The 17,972-nt window shown below is 38.6% G+C and overlaps 2 protein-coding genes across 5 annotated transcripts in view; one reads left to right on the forward strand and one right to left on the reverse strand.

Moving 5' to 3' along the window:
• The window catches only part of LOC107658851 (ninjurin-2-like), a 19,065-nt gene extending 15,485 nt beyond the window's left edge, over positions 1–3,580 (reverse strand). For both annotated transcript variants that reach the window (XM_016447528.1, XM_016447527.1), the window contains exon 1: positions 3,483–3,580. In XM_016447528.1, the coding sequence (XP_016303014.1) occupies positions 3,483–3,515 (33 nt within the window). In that variant the 5' untranslated portion in view covers positions 3,516–3,580. The remainder of the gene's footprint in view (positions 1–3,482) is intronic.
• A 7,477-nt stretch (positions 3,581–11,057) lies between these two features.
• Positions 11,058–17,972, forward strand: part of LOC107658853 (serine/threonine-protein kinase WNK1-like) — a 79,124-nt gene continuing 72,209 nt past the window's right edge. For all 3 annotated transcript variants that reach the window (XM_016447530.1, XM_016447531.1, XM_016447532.1), the window contains exons 1-2: positions 11,058–11,273; positions 12,066–13,274. In XM_016447530.1, coding sequence (XP_016303016.1) covers positions 12,534–13,274 — 741 coding nt within the window. In that variant the 5' untranslated portion in view covers positions 11,058–11,273; positions 12,066–12,533. The remainder of the gene's footprint in view (positions 11,274–12,065; positions 13,275–17,972) is intronic.

Here is a 17,972-nt window from a genome sequence, read left to right on the forward strand (position 1 = left end):
ACACACACACACACACACACACACACACACACACACACACACACACACATACTGACAATCACTAAAAACACAGGTGGTAATGAGAGAGCGGCATGGCAATTACTAATATATTGTATTACTAAAAAAATAAATCAATAAATACAAATAAAAAGTCAAATGTGAGGTATCAACTCTTCTGGGAATTTCATTTTTTTCACTGTAGATTTTCACTGTAAATTCTAATATGACTTTTTTCACTTCCAAAAACTGAAAAATCTGTAAAAAAGACTTGAAATGTCTCTTTCTATTACAGTTTTTCATCATGGGAACTAACCATTAACTAACTAAAGAGTTTTTGTGAGTAAATGTCCTAGAATGAATGGGTTTGACAATGTCCAGACACAAATTACCTAATGCTTGCATGGGCAGCTTTTCCAGTCCGTTTTATGACTGGGAATTGGATAATTCACAAACTATTTCTTACTTTAATACAAGATCCATTGTGCTTATCATAATATACAGTAAAGTATTATTTAAAGATATTATTCAACAAGACTTTTTTTGGAAACCGTGAAATTGAAAGGGGAAAACCCTTAATTTCTCCTATTATTTCTCCTACTAGATGTCTTCATAAAAACAATGAGGATTTTGTGTTCATCTACACAGAAACTATAGACATCTGCATCCAACTGTCACCACAGTGACCAAACATCCAGCCGACAGACGACTGTAACCAGAGGAGGAGAGTTAAACATTAAACACTGTGTTATTATTATAGCAAACAAACCTAATTACCAATAACCCTGTTTAATGCACTTACATAACACATGTTTGGCCTTCGTTTTAAACCTCATGATATCATGCCCTCATTCTATAAGCTTCAAAATCACCAAAGCTGCTGCAAAATTTTTAAAAAGGTCACTTTTACTTCTCATCATGTGAGTGCACTTTAATGTTTACAGGACCCCTTCATAGATGACAGCATAATTGTGCAAATCTGTGTTTCATCCCCCATCTGGAAACACTTAAATCTCCCAGCATTCCTGGGTGCATTTGAGTATTAGCTGTTATTGTTACTGCAACAGCAGCACTGCATCATGGGACATGATCCAGGCCTGCAGGCCAGAAAGATCTATACGTCGCTTGGATTTCCACGGAAATTCAATATGAATTCCACACGCACCCTTCTGAGACACTCCCAGTCATGAAGGGAAAAAGCACAAAATGACACAAAGTTGAAGGAAATGCATTCAACACGTGGCTGTGTTGCCTTCAAATGTGTGACAGAAGTGTGAGAGATGCCAGATCAGGTGCTACTGCCCACTATAGAGCCTGGATGAAGTGGCACCAAGGTGCCATCAGGTCAAAGAGTAGTAGCCAATTCCCAGAAATGCCAGTCATCATGCTGTACTTCACAAAGACACTCCAAATGTTTCAGTGGAGAATACAAGAAAAGACTGGAGAGAATCTCGGGATAGAATTTGATATAAATTGCACTGGCAAAGAAAAATAGCCTAAAGTTAGGCCTAAATCTCAAAACCATGGAAAGTCAAAGCATAACTTTCATGTAAGTGACATGACTTATTTTCAACCCTAGGGTAAAACTGAGTAATATCTGTTATCTCATACCAGTAATGCACATATCCGAGGTCAGACGAACCCCTTAAACCATTTTACATCCGTTGAACCCTCATGGCCCATGTTTTAATCAGTGCGTTATCTGGCAATCATTTTCACAGGGATCAATGTGCTCTGTAATATTATATAGTACTCCAACTGCCCTGCCTGTGAGTGCTGTGTAATCCTGAGGAAATGGGATCCTAAACTCACTGTCAGGACTGTGGATTAGGTTGGAGACCCGGCGAGCTGCGCTTCTCGGACACATGATGGTGTGTCGTTCTGCTGCAAGTGACCGCACTGAGACCTTAGTTTCATAACTAATTTCTGTCTTTGCTGCTCTGGCCATGGGTTACTAAAGTTAATAATATAATGTTGTTAAAAAATAACAAGTCAGCAGATAGGACATTTGGACATTTACTGGCACATACTTAGCAAGATGGATGTGACGCATGTGAGGAGCAAGGATAGTCCTATGACAAACAAATCCTGCAGGAATCTGTCCCTAGGAAGTGGAATTTAATATATGCCACTAATAATAGAAGCACATCTGAAAAAGTCATTGAATAAAACCTTAAAGGGAAAGTTCACTGGAGAACGTAAAAATATACTCTACTGTTCAAAAGTTGGATCAGTAATTTTTTTTTAAATAAATAAATAGTTTTATTGAGCAAGGATGCATTAAATTGTTCAAAAGTGACAGTTAAGGCATTTATAAATTTACAAAAGATTTATATTTCTATTATTAAATAAACTCATTCATCAAAGAATCCTGAAAAAAAAATGTATCACAGTTTCCAGAAAAATATGGAGCAGCACAACTGTTTTTTATAATAATAATAATAATAATAATAATGATGATGATGATGATGATGATGATGTTTTAATCTGCATATTATGATTTCTGAAGGATCATGTGACACTGGAAACTAGAGTAATGATGATGAAAATTCAGCTTTGTCATCTCAGGAATAAATTACATTTTAAAATAAATAAAAATAGAAAACAATTATTTTAAAAAATTAATAATATTCAAAAATAATACCTTTTTAACTGTATTTTTCATCCAATAAATGCAGCCTTGGTGAGCATAAGATATCTTAATAAAAAAAAAATCTTTGACCCAAAACCTTTGAATGGTGGTGTACTTCATTTATTTTTAAGAATATGAACCTGCCGATATTCACTGTATGAAAAAAACATTACAGTTTTTTTCCCCATAATATCTTCTTTTGTGTTCCACAGAAGAAAGTCATACAGGTTTGTAATGATTTATGGGTAAGTCAATTACAGATGACAGATTTTTCATTTTTGGGTGAACTGTCCTTTAAAAAAAAAAGCTTCAAGCTGTATTTTATTCCTAAATTATTTTGTTCTAAAACCTCTTAAAAATCCTATAAGAAACAATTCAGAATAACTTGTTTCAGTCATCTGATATAATGAGCCATCTAAAAATATCACATTGCCAGAAATAGAAACTTTTTCAGAATTGTGCTTCAAGAGACTAATTTTTACTGAACATATAAACAATTCCCAGCTTTCCCAGTGTTGTAATTCTCTCCCTGAGAAGCCATGGCTGTCAGAGGTTTGCGACAATCCTCCTGACCCCAGTAATAATCTGGTAAGTGCATGTCGTGTTGATCATCAGGTACATTAAAGGTTCAGTCAGTCTTTGCAGTCTATCACTAATTGATATTTGATGGATTCTTTGAGTGATGCTCAGCTTCAGAAGAGAGAGAACTACTTGATTACCTTCCTCTAAATACACAACATTCTGCACCCCGATGTGAGGACGGAGCAGAACAGAGAGCAAGGGAAAGAAAATGAGGAATGCAATGTCGCAGCCCCCAAAGAAATACCAACGGCTTCTAGACATCTCAGCGTACCTGTAGATCTGTACGTTCTCTTGCTGCTGCCATGGCTGAGTCCCAGACGACTGTCGCTGGTGCTAAACGGCTGAATCAGAGTCCAGATACGCTCAGAGTTCCTCAGAAAGGGAAAGTAGGAAAGATGGTAAAAGCTTTAAAAGAAATTCATGGCACACAGCAAGGACAGCCGTCCAGGCAAACAAGTGTGTTATTCATTCTTTTCTTTAATTCCAGCCCACTCCAACCCACTGGACTGGGTCACATCAAAACTGAGCACTCCTTTGTAAACAGTAAACCAGTCAAATACACTATAGCCAATGTAATCACAGTCTGCAAAGAGAAGGAAGGCTAGATTTAGTCTGTTTCTTGTTCAAGTGCCCAGGCAGTATAATTAGACTCAAATTCCCCCATCCAGTAAAAGGCTACATTCAGAGCTCATCCACTCACCCAACACTTAAAATGCAACATTTTGATATTTTTATAAATGTGTGGCCAATATGTGGTCAGTGGTTTAATATAAAGCACACAAAAAGACCGAATTTGGAAAACAGGCAAACAGTGATAAATTCGATGATGTGTCTAGTGGTTTCAGAGTTAAAATATACCGTCTCCTGCTTGTTTAAAATGCAGAGGCTACTTTAAGTAAGCTCATTTTTCCGAAAAGTGCAAACACTGGCTATTTCAATACTGCTCTATCTGTTTGAGCATTCTGACATGTCAATTTCTGCTTCAACCAATGGCATAAGTTTGGGGTAGAAATGCCTGTTTGGCTGGACAATGGCCGACAGTTTTAAGAAAACTTGTTGGAAACAGCTGTTATTTTTACAATTAGTTGTGCAGAAATGACACACACTCTTAACCATTCAGTCAAAGGTTCTTTAAAGAATCATCTCTTTCTTACCTTTTTATAATCTGAAGAACCTTTTGTGAAAAAGAAAGGTTCTTCAGATGTTAAAGGTTCTTTATGGAACTTTTAGACAAAAAAGTTCTTCTATGGCATCGTGAAGCACCTTTATTTTTAAGAGTGCACTTCGGCTTTAAAGGGATAGTTTATCCAGAAATAAACGTTTTTTTCACTCACCCTCATGTCATTCCAAACCTGTATGACTTTCTGTTTTATGCAACCACAATGAAGGTCTTAAAAAGGACAAAAAGAACCATAAATGTTTCATAAAAACATTATAGATGTAATCCATAAGACGTTTGTGTTATATAACACAATCTTTTAAAGCAATTTGATAGCTTTGTATGACAATCAGACCAAAATTCAAGTGAATCCAGTGAATCATTGGGTTAAAAGAGTTGGATCAGTCTAGTTTCTAATGAATCATCCAATTCATTGAAAAGATTTTTAAAAATTGTAAATGAATTGGATATTGGACCAGATGAACATGAATTGGACCAGTCTAATTACTAAATAAATTATTTGCAAACTTACTCAACTGATTCATTGAAAAGATCTGATTCAAAAGAATGATTCATTCATGAATTAGACACTGCTACTTCTCTCATGAACACATCAAGGAGATCTAAGGTGGATGTCAAGAGTTTTTTTGTGAACAGTGACTTAAATTACAGTTTGTTCTTCACAAAAAAAAATGGCTTCAGAAAACTTGGAATATTGATATATAATTTTGAAGCTTCACATCCCCACTACTCATTCACTTTCATTACATAAAACATCACGTGAGTTTGGAACAACATGAGAGTGAGCGATTTTTTTGGTGAACTATCCTTTCAAGAAATAAGCACATAATCCTCATAACCCATATTAGATTGAAATTTGACTTTTTTTTTTTTTTTTTTTTTCTTCAATGTCTCCCGGTAACAGTAAATATCTTATTTCATACAAAAATATAAGATGAAATCTTATCTTGGGCCTGGATAGATACTTTTAGCTATCAGAGATTTTAGAATAATTTCACATGTCCTTGACATTTATAGTATGGAGGGTGGGACTGGCTCTCCACAAAGACCAAAGTTTGACTCAGTAAACCTAAACTACTGGCTTTTCCAAATCTATTACAACCATCAGTGTCGTAATGCTGCAGACACTTAGGTGTGACCACATATTGTGTGATTAAAACACAATATTATGCATATTGCATTTCAAGCCATCATACACAAACCAGAACACCACAGCGGTGACACACATTACACAGTGGCAGCCGTGTGGTGTTACAAGACACTTTCTTCTGACAATGTGGCCTTGGCATGCTCTCACATATTAGATAACAGCGAGCATTTGGATAAAGCGTGTCCGGTATTAAAGCATGAAATGGATATTTTCATCCAAGACGACAGTGACATGCTTGTTTTCTTGTTAGCAATTATTCAAACGAGGCACATAACGTCCCATTATGCAGTCACAATAGTGATTTGACTCACAAAGTCACCAGGGAGAATAATAATTGCTGTAATTACAGACACAGAGAGGATTGGCTAAAGAAAAGCATCAAACGAAGCTGAAGAACAGCCTCCATTAAGGGTGTGGATTGACAGAGGGCTGTTTCAACTGCACTGCCCCGATGCAGGCATGTTAAACGTGCCTGTGTTTGCTGAGGTTCTGGGCCTCACTACGAAAAAAAAAAAGAGCAAGGAGGGGCCAAAAAAAGAGAATTTCTTGTGAGAAGGTGATAGATGGATGTAGAGACATTTTTGCCCTTTGAAACGAAGGTTCACTCAACAGTGCCATCGTCCAGAGCTTCAATAGTTCATCCCAAAATAAACATTTTCTTAAAAATGTACTCAGGCCATCCAAGATGTAGATGAGTTTGCTTCTTCATCAGAACTGATTTGGAGAAATGTAGCATTACATCACTTGCTCACCAGTGGATCCTCTGCAGTGAATGGGTGCCGTCAGAATGAGAGTCCAAACAGCTGATAAAAGCATCACAATTGTCCACAAGAAATTTACACAACTCCAGTACATTAATGTCTTCTGAAGTGAAAAGCTGTGTGTTTTTGCTTGTAAACAGTGCTTGATCTGCATGTGCATATTTCTCTCCTGATTCAGAGTAGACAATTTTTCACAGTATTACGGATAGAGGACTCAACTTTTAGCCGGAAGCAATGGTTTAAAGTTAAAAATGTCTTAATTATGGATGTTACTTCTAAATATGCAACTTTTCACTTTACAAAACATTAATTGATGGACTGGAGTGTGTATTGTGATGTTTTTATCAGCTGTTTGAACTCTCATTCTGACGGCACCCATTCACTGCAGAGGATCCATTGGTGAGCAAGTGCTAATGTGAGTACATTTTCAGCAAATTTAAATTTTTGGGTGAACAATTTCTTTCATCTGTGAAGAACTCAACAGCAGCATGTTCGCTCTCTTTGACTGTTCCCACAGTGACAGCTCGTGCTGGTCACTCACTCGCTCTTCTCCTAAAATACACAATGAGGCATTAGCAACTACAGTCACTGACACAGTACATGGGCTGTGTGCCATCGCAGCTGCAATAGTGGTGGACACGTGGCATTTGTGGTTCTTTGTGCTCCGCGCGTGCCCAAAACATCTCTGCATGTAACCTCAAACACTAAGCCAGAGCAGATGACCACTCTGAGGCCTAAAATAGACTGAATTAAAATGAACTTCTATCCATGTTGGAATCTGGTCCAAGTGGCCAATACATTGCCTTACTCTGTCCATGTGTGAGCTAATGTGCTGTGCATGCACTATACATGCTCACCAAGGCTGCATTTATTTGATAACAAATACAGTAAAAACAGCAATATTATGCAATTTTATTATAATTTGAAGTATAACTTTTTTCTTTTTAAATCTATTTTTTAAATATAATTGATTTCTCTGCTGTCAAACCTGAATTTCAGAAGCCATTATTCCACTCTTCATTCTAATGCTGATTTGGTGCTAAATAACAACAACAGTTGTTGCTTAATATTTTTGTGGAAACGATGATGCATTTTTTTCAGGTTTCTTTTATGAATAGAAAGTTCAACAGAACAGCATTTATTTGAAACAGAAATCTTAACATTTTAAATGTGTTTACAGTCACTTTGATCAATTTTATGCACCCTTGATGAATAAATGTATTAATTTCTTTCAAAACAAAAATCTTACTGACCCCAAACTTTTGAATGGTACTTTATGCCTATTAAAAAAAAATAAAAAACTTTAGCAGAGACAAAACTTCTTCTGAGAAGTAGCATTTTGTGAGATGAAGACCTAATGAACAAATTCAAGACATTTCCTTTCAGTTAATCAACAAAATAGCTTTTAATGGGTTTGTTTTCCTATATGTTAGACAATAGATAGACTCCACCCAGCCTCTGAACTCTGGTGTGGGCGCTGTACATTGTGTACCCTCTGCTCCATACCATCAAACAGGACTTGCTTTAGAAGTTTGAACAAAAACACAGATATTTGACAGGGCATCTGTCATCACGTCACTCTGACAACTAAAGAGTGTTCTGAACCAAAATACTAAGCTTGACTATTTTATGTCAGATTCCCATGACCATTTGTCTTATGACCAAGTTATGCAATGCATATACGTTTACTGAAACACCAAATCTGAGTCACATTTAGATTTTTTTAAGCTCAGTTTGAAAAAAAGCAACCCTTTTTTTTGCACGCAATACGTAAGAAAAAAAATGATGAGCAACATTTTCTTCCGTTTGCATGAGCTGAAATGTTTCCTGGTACATGAGCTGGAATTTTAATGAAGTGGGTCTGCATATTCTCTAAATTATATACTGTATGTCACCTGACTTTGCATACAACTGTGCTGAAAGATTAGCATGTGCGGACATCCAGTGGCTCTTTACAATAGAATGTTAAACTTTCCAGCAAGCATTTGACATGGTGACTTTAAGATAACCCTCCTTACACTCATTTAGATTAGCTTGTGCATTGTTTCAATCTCAGAGTAAATATTTACCTTCCGGAGTGTTGCAGTTATCTTAAAAGACCAGTCTAAATACAATATCCCAGTAATGCACAGTGAGAGGACTAACATAGTGTTTAAAAATATACAAATTATATTTATCATAATGAATAATCAAATGCACGGTATATGCATGTTGGGTGCTAAACAAATGCCTGTTTTTCTCATTCACTCATTACCACCGCCTAGTGGATAAACGGATGTACTGAAGCTACATTATATTACTGTACATGCAAATTTAAGAGCTTGAAGTTTTTTTTCTTTCTCAATCCTTATTTTGTTACTTTTCTAATCTAATTTTCACACTCACGTAAAGAAATGGTTCACCCAAAAATGAAAAGTTGCTGAAAATGTACTCACCCTCAGGCCATCCAATATATAGATGAGTTTGTTTCTTCATCAAAACAGATTTGGAGAAAATTGGCATCACATCACTTGCTCACCAATGGATCCTTTGCAGTGAATGGGTGCCGTCAGAATGAGAGTCCAAACAGCTGATAAAAACATCACAATAATCCACAAGTAATCCACAAATGTCCAAATTCAACGTTTAAGTGTTTGAACTTTAAACCTCTGCTTCTGGCAAAATATGAGTGCAAACACACAGCTTTACACTTCACAAGATATTAATTGATCGACTGAATTCATGCTTTTACCAGCTGTGTGGACTCATTTGACACATTCTGTTTGCACAAATTAATTAGTCAAATAGTGAATGGTTTGTTAATGTACGTTAATGCGGTCTTCTAAGCAGTGTTATTCTTACCAGTGTGAAATTTCCACATGCTCTCAATTGACCTGTATGTCAACAGAGCTCAATCACTGCCTTCATTTGAACAGGGGAACAAAGTGTACCCATCCCACAGTCAATGCATCCAAAACAAACAGCCTCCCAGGGTGCAATCAAAGATACATACCGTGACCTTGACACCTTACTGTCTTACTGGACTAGCACATCTTGCACATGCTTCTGTCACCTCTTTGGACCCCACAGGAGGTTTTAAGTAGCAGTGGGGCCTCCATAGAGAATCTGCAATGTTAGGAAAGATCCTGCTCGTGTGTGCCATCTGCGGAGGAAGGGAATGCAAAAAAGAAAAACAAATGTCTAGTGTTATAAGGGGCTTCATATTAATAGGCTTTGAGGAAACAGTCTGGCCAGAGAAAAAGAGAACAAAAAACAATAATGTTTCTTTATTTGAATTTACACTTTCCATGCTGTTATGTGTAACATTTTTTGCAAGATGAAAATTCAACATAACTTGTACAGGTGCATCTCAATAAATTAGAATGTCATGGAAAAGTTCATTTATTTAAGTAATTCAACTCAAATTGTGAAACTCGTTTTGCCATTTCCTACATTAGTATTAATATTTTATTTAAATATAAAACTGAATGTGTTAAGTTTTGCAAAAATATAAAGTGAAATGTATAACACAAACCAAGGAGATATGCTTAATACGCATAATAAAATTTCAAAAATGCATAAATTAATTTGAGCAAAATAATTGAAATCTTGCTTACCGTATATGCTTCCTCATTCATCCTTTTTAATAAAGCACTGAGCACTTACAGTAAATATGGTATTTTAGTTTTTGCTTTCATTGTTGGATATCTTTTTAAATAGCATTTTAAATTTGCTTCATGATTCATATGACTAATTATTATCTATCTTCCAATAGATGTGCATGCACTTTTTCCCCAAAGGACTGTTAACAGTTTCATGCATCATTATTTAATGCCCATCATCTGTAATAAATTACAAAGGAAAAATATTTTTGTTGCATGGACCATGCTAGAATTTGAAAAGCTTTTTGTTTGCACAGTAAAAAAGCACATGTGCCAGAAGTTTACGTTTAACGGCCTGATTGCTTGCAGATTTACTGTTAATTAGCCGCATGGAAGAAGAGCCCGAATTCCATGCCAGGGCAAACGAGATATATTGGCATCTCTGCTGTGGTCCAACCTGAAGCAAGCTCTTAATAAGCACTTCAGATAAGAGAGTGTGCAACTGACATGCATTGCACAACACCGCCTGTCAAAAAACACTTAGATAAGGATACACTGACACTGAGAATGTTAGTTTCTTACACATTTTAAGACAAAATAAGAATTAGCATTGCAAACAAAAGTATACTTGAAGAAAACTGCATTCATTTTAAACTGCTGCTGAGGAAAGGGATCAACTCTTGTACAGCAATTTTGTAAATAAACTGAGGAAGGAAACAGCGACCTCCTCAGGCCGTAATGAGACACTGCCGGCTGGCGTCTCTGCTGTCAGTATTCAGTGGGAGGGTACTGTAGACAGCAGCAGCAGAGCTTCGGAGCTAAAACCAACGTGACAGACTGGAGTCTTAATAACACCAACCGATCCAAGAGCAGCACTTCCAGAGAAACCCTAATACTGCATATGGAGACTACCAGTTGCCATTTGTCGACTGCTGCATAAGGATAACGACTCAGCCGGCTCGACAGCAGCGAACGCAAACCGCAGTGGATGTTGTTGCATTGTTCACGTGAAAGGAGAAAAATCGGTGGTTTGCAGCGGATCCGCGTGCAGTCGACCGGAACCGGACTCTGTTGTTGATTTGTCATAATGTTTTATCACGGGATGCATCGTTACGCTGGATACCGAATTTAGTAGAGTCATTGCATCACGTTGGATTCACCAGCCCCGTGTTGAACTTGGCCTGTAGAGCAAACAGCACGATGAACGCGTAGCTCTGCTAAATCTATGGAATTTGTGTTTTCTGATCATTCGGTTTCCCAGCCGTGATTCTTTTTTGTCTTTATAACTATTTGGCGATTACCTCTCTTAAATTATTCGCTCGGTCAACTCAAGCAACTGCAGCTGTCGCTTTGTCTACATCAGAGGGGAATGGAGATGACGATACGAAAGGTAACGTTATTCGTTGGCCAGCCAGCCCTCCTATTTTTATACTCGGCTTGTTTATTATAGGTTGACAGGCATACCATATTAAATATCCATTGTGTATTATAGTCTGGTATGTGTATTCGCAACCGCTTCCTGTTCAAAAAACGCTATTAAACGCGCGCGGCATTATTTTAAGAATGAGCTCGATACCAACGTTCGCCGTTACTTGACAACTTTTCAAAAGCGTCGCTGATAGCTTCTAATATTTTAAATGTATCAAAAATGCAAAATACTCCAGATATTATTTGAGTTTTGTGCTGGTCTTTTGCTGGAGAATTACAAAAATCCCCCAAATCTCAGCTGGCCACCCCACGTAACCAGGGCGACTCGTCTCGCGACCCCCGCGTGCGCAGTAGACGTGTTCATCTACCATTACACGGGTTTGTTTTGTTGACATTTTGAGGCACAACATTTTATTTTTTATATTTATACGATTGAAACTGAACACCTGTGAAAGCCCAGCAGTCACACGCACTGAAACCCGAGTTAGCAAAAGGCTTCGAAGTAGCTTACGCTTGCATTGAATAGAGTCAACATTTGTAGCTGCTTTAAACGTTAATACTGAAAATTTAGTGCTGTTTAAACGTATATTTTAGTTGAAACATTAGCTAATATGTATTATTTCTCACATAAGTGATGCTGTTATTATCATTTTTAAAATGCTTATTAGAATGGAGAACTGCTTTTAATGCTTTTGAACCAGGAAACATAAAGTGTTCGTGTGTGCAATTAATATGTTCTTTATGTCTCTTGTAGTAAACCTGGACCTGGTTTTTTGGTTTCGGAGCCAGGTTTCCTGCACTCTGAAAGTCTGAAGAATATCAAGGCTCCTTTCCCTCTTGCAGTCCCTTATGCCCAATGACGGCTGTCTCCGGGTCACTGCAGGATGGATGAAGTGGATTTGACAGTTTTTGTCTGTCACCATCAGTGCTTGCCTCTCAGTGACTGTGTCTTGTTCTTTTACGTTTATAAAAGAACACCTCCTCTCTTGGGCTCTGGCCCCTTACACTGTAAGAGTAACTGTTAGTAAGGAATACCCCACGGAGGGGGCCTTCCAGCAAACTCTGTGGTTCACGTGAGCTTTTATTACTTTTTTCATAGGCTTTTTGTGCCACAGTCAAAAGCTGAAGGAGGAAATTTCCGCAAAAGGTCAAGGTTTACATTTGAGTTTTTTCACAATCATTTATTTATACATTTAAGTTTTAATTTTTTTTCCCTGGAGAGATGTCGTCGGAAAATCCCAACAAGGTGGTGACCTTCTTGGCCCCTCCACCTCCAAAGAATGTGAACGGCTCTGGTTCGGACTCACTGGTGGGTGAGAAGCTAGACACGGAGGTCAGGAAACGACGCCACACCATGGATAAAGATCTGAAGACAGCTGAGCACAGATTTTTTAGGCGTAGCGTCATCTGTGACTCCAATGCCACAGCCCTTGACTTGCCCAGCAAAGCCTGCATCCTCACCTCGCCTCCGGACTGCGAGCAGTTCATTGTGCCTGTGGTGCTGGGTTCGGCCCCTGATGTTACCATTGACACCCAAGTAGGTGTTTCAGGTGTCGTATTGGAAGAACATGCAGAGGATGGAAGAGCTGCAGGGGTTGATGGAATTGTGGAGGTACAGAGCCCATCTGTGCAGGATGTGGGTGCGAGGCAGAGCGAGGCCCTTGGGATGGCGGAGAAGGAGCCCAGCGATGTGGGCAACAAGGAGCAGGAGAGCGGAGTAGCAGACAAACGTGAGGAAGAAGAGGAGGAGAAAGGGGTGGCGAGGGCCCGTGCTGAAGCTGAGCAGAGAGAGGCTGAGAAAAAGGTTCAGGAGGATGAAGAAGTGGAGACCAAAGCTGTGGGCACCTCACCCGATGGTCGTTTCCTCAAATTTGACATCGAGATTGGACGGGGTTCGTTCAAAACCGTCTACAAGGGCTTGGACACGGAGACTACGGTGGAAGTAGCGTGGTGCGAACTTCAGGTAAGAAGCTACCATGTTATCAACTATGTTCACCTTTCATTAATTGCAGAGGATGTCTATGTTGTTTGATGTGAAGTCTTCAAAGTGCTCCTGTGAAACACAACAGAGCGATCAATTCAAAAATAAATGCCAAGCTTACAACAGGAAGTCATGTTGGTGTAACTTGTTTGTGCAGTTTTGTGGTCATGGTTCTTATGGTGCCCCTACAGGACGTGGGTGAAGAACAACTTTGGTGAAGTTGCAGGTTAGGCCCAAAACATACTGTATACGTGTATGTAGTGTGATCCTGTGTCATGCATGGTCTTGTTGTACATGCTTATTCAGATAGTTAGCTGTAAAAATGCCAACATGTTAACCAACTGAGTCAACAAAGTTCTCTTCAAACCGTTGCTCTGCCATTACAGTAGTTGACCTGAAAGATAAAATGAAGACATTTTACGCTTGTACATCCTATAGCACCACCTGCAGCAATGCTGACAATGCAAAGCACAATTGTATTGTCATATGAATTCCTGATAAAGTCAAACTTGCATATCAGGAAGTGGTTAAATTCATATTTTTCTTCAATGCAGATGTTAGCTTGATTTATATCGTTCATTGTTGCATTCAAAAATTAGACAGATCGCAAATTTAAACCGTTTAGGCTACATGTTGCATTTTCAGTGCTGCCACAAGGGGCAGTATAGTGTTAGCGCAATTGATCTCAATCTTTTTGACTCAAAGCCCCCTGAATTAATAACAATTCTTTTTTTTTAATTCTAGAAGTTTCAAGAACTGCATATTAATACAATTAATAATGCAATATTAATACAAATTGTGTTAATAATAATCTATTAATTTAAATAATTTTGAATAATTCTGCTGCCTTCTTGTTGAGAACCACTGTATTTACGTCTTTTTTATTTTTATTTTTTTGCTTTTGAAGTTTTTGCTTTTGACTGTCATGGCAGAGCATGTTAGTTAACGTCAATATGTTAACAATAACTTATCCAAGTAATATCACATCTGATTTATTGGCACAGACACCTTGAATACTGAGGTTTGTTACTTCCAGAGCATTGCAAGGGTTCAACTGGACATTGTGTTGGTCACACACTCACATCTACATTCATGCACTTGCAAAATGTTATTTGCATTGATTAGCCTGTTACTCTCATGTATTGACAGAGCTATTTTAGTTTCAAACCAAGAGTAGTTTTACATTAGGCCAGAGTTGTTGTTTTTTTTTTCTTTTTTTTTTTTAAATAACACCTTGACATCTAAATCTGACAAATTGGGTCTTGGCAAGTGAAACTCAGTTGGATCTCATTACATACAGGCTCGAGCGTTTCCTCTAAATATCACAAGACCCTCTGTGTTCGTCCTGGTATCTAGTTTCTACTCAGTATAGACCTTTCGTGGAGCAAGTATAACTGCACACAGATAAAGATGGATTGTTGTTAGTTGCCTGGTGAAGGTCCTTGTGCACAAACTGAAGTGTTATACACACCGGGCAGACTGATATCAGACTGTTTTAGTAATTCCTCCCAAGCGCTCATAGATTTAAACCATTACATAAACATGTCAAAGCACATACAGATGAAAGTGTGCAAAATATTTAGTGCGGGTGGGGTGGAAGACTGTGGAATGTAAGAGCAGATGGTGCCAGTGACGTCAGGACGAGAGGTTTGAACCGATGTGCATTGGTGGAAGCAAAGTAGCATTATGAAGTGTGGACACTTGCTAAAAGGGGGATGTGCTCTACATTTAAAGATGGATCAAGGCCTTTAGACCAACTCTAAGTAATTCAAGGGTCAAAGGGCAAGCAGGAGCAGAGGTCTGGCCACTGGAAACCCAGAGATTGCTTTGACAAAGGAAGGGCACAGGAAAAGAATCAAGGGGTGAGCAATGCTAGGACATCAGGGAGGGTTGCTTTGTGTCCACCCCCACTCTCTCTCTCTCTCTTTTTCACTCTCTCTCTTTCATTTTCAGGATGCTTTAGTAGTTGGAAAGGATTTGAAGTCCGTAAAAGAGACTTTTCTTGGATGTGGAAGAGGAAAGAAGCTTATCTAGTCAACTTTAATGAGACATGATCAGACATCTAAACTGCTTTATTTCCCAGAGCTGATTCATCTGCCGAGCTTGTGTTTTCTCGCATTTGAGATCACTTGGAAATTAGTTTCTTTCCATGGATTGACTCAAACGTTTCTTCCTATTTGTCTGAAATTCTAATGTTCTCCAGTTCCTCCATTAGGATGCAATTATTATGTATTTAGTAGCAAGTTACTTAGAATTGTGCTATCAGTTGTTTGAATAGTGGCTTTAGTTACCCAGCATGCATCAGTAAATCCTTATCACTCTGAATATTTTTATTGGATTAAAAATGGGTCTCTCTTGTCCTCATAGCCTTGGTATGTGTTGAATCATAGATGAGCTAGTAGGATGACAAAGGCCGACATCCCCCCTATTCATTCCTCATGGATTCAGGGAGATGCGAGCAAGGGCTGTCCTAATGGGAGCCGAGGCATCCCTTTACGCTTTTGTTTTTCTATTCAGCTGAATTATAATAGTAAAGACATGAAAGGGCGAGCAAGAGCTAAATGCACTGTGATGAATTCAGTCCCCCCTCCGTCTTTTCACTTCATTCCCATCTATCTCTCTGCCAAATGTTTTCCTAAAATGCCAAATAGTTACAGAGCTGAAACAAAGCAGGGTGCAGTCATAATATTTTGGATGGGATGTTAATCTTCACTTAGCAAGCACCATATAGTATTACTCATACTTGGTTAACAAACCCCTGACCCTCAGTATTAAACGTTGGTGTGTAATTTGTCCTGCACAGTTTATATAAACGTTGATGATACTTCAAATTGTGTGGCCTGTTAAAAGAGAGATTTGGTGATTTGGCTTATAAATTTCAGATGATAAAACCATTGAATAAAAGCAAGTACCACTTAGTGTGTAAGCTGGTTAGCATCCACTTCTCCAAACATTACACACTTTTTTTTTCTTCATGAGCTTTTCCAGCAGATGTAAGGAATGGAAACCACTTGCAATTAGTTGTCTAAACATGTGCACACACTCACACAGGGTCCTATGTCCATACATTTACTCGCTTCACAAATGTATACTCTGATCCAGATGCAAGTTGTTGACTGAGGTTTTGACCCTAAACTGTTTAAAACCGTGCGGCTGTCGCGCCATCAGCCTTATCACCATATGCTAGCTGTGAGATAGCACAGTGCAAGAATTTGTGCAGGAGGTGGCTAAACACCGGGTCGGTTTAAAAGAGACATGCCCCAGAGAGAGTGTCGTCATCTGTGAATAATGCAGAGGATGTTAGGGGAACAGTTGAGGAAGAAATCCAATCCCATGGATCCCAGCCATAGCCGTTTCCCTTTTCATTGTTGAAATCCATTTTTTTTCCAAAGGAGTGAGAAAGACAAAGACAGGAGCAACGCTTCCTTTATTTGCAAGCACTGATCTCCTTCCTCATTTACAGTACTGGCCTGTGTGTATGTGTGTTTATCCATTGTGTCTTACACGGGCTGGAAGGAAAAAAAGATGTCATTGTAAATGGAAATATACTGAGGGCTGTGCCATTTGTTAGATGCTATCTGATTTGGCATTAAGTTTCACTTGCGCTGTTTTATCTCCACTTAATGTGAATTTGATGGTTTTTTTCCTAGGTAATCTTTTTTTAAACCTCTACAGTTGCACAATAACAGAAATGTGTACGCAAAGCAGAAAATGTGTGCATTCAACACATACTCTTACAGCTCTTTCCTTAAAGAGATTCTCTTGTCTTTCTTGCCTTCCGCTTAAGTTTGGAGGCCGTTGCGGTTTCACTTCTCACTAGATTCATAATAAATCTATTTCCTACTACTGAGTCTGTCAGTTCCTCTCAGCCTTGCTCCATGTGATAACTTGACATTTGCTCTGTAAAGCATTTTAAACTTTTGTAGCATTTTATTTTTTTCTCTTAATGAACACTGATTATATGTTAATGGCTGTGATGTCAGTACCATGACATTTTTGAATGCAGCTTACTTCCAACAAATGGTTTGAGTAGTGTATCACAAGAAGCAAGTTATGCCGAGTTCACATGGCATGATTTTCAAAGACGTCGCATCACTGTTGGTTTCACACTGAACGACTATCTGGGGTAGCATTCAGTTGTTGCTGTGTTCACACTGCACGATGGAACGACGACAGGAAGTTACACACTGCATGACTTTACAATGGGGAGAATCACCGATAACTCTGTCTGGTGCAGGGTTGGCAGGTTTTCGCTACAAAACCAGCCCAATTACTACTCAAAACTAGCCTGAAAATAGCCCAATTGCTTTCGAGGGGGTCCCCCAGTAAAAGTCGTGTTCGGGGTGTAAAATACAACTTTTTTTTTGGCGGGGTTCTCCTGGTACAATTCACATTCCAGGGCCTAAATATTACGTTATAGGGGTTCAACCCTATAGGGGTTATAGGGGTTCAACCTGCTGACATGAAAAACAACTGGCGGCAATCGCGGATTTGGCAACACTGGTCTGCAAACTACGTTTCATATAACTCCTCCCCGAACTTCCCGCTGCCCTGTATCCTGTTCTCTCATTGGCTGTAGGTCATCGCCGATGTGTTTTTCAGTCAGAACTCATTTCACACAGCAGGATTGTGAATCGCCGACAGCTCCAGATATTTAGCATGCCAAATATTTCACGGGCG

This window comes from Sinocyclocheilus anshuiensis, unplaced genomic scaffold, assembly GCF_001515605.1.
Source record: "Sinocyclocheilus anshuiensis isolate Anshui unplaced genomic scaffold, SAMN03320099.WGS_v1.1 scaffold283, whole genome shotgun sequence".
Taxonomy (NCBI): domain Eukaryota; kingdom Metazoa; phylum Chordata; class Actinopteri; order Cypriniformes; family Cyprinidae; genus Sinocyclocheilus; species Sinocyclocheilus anshuiensis.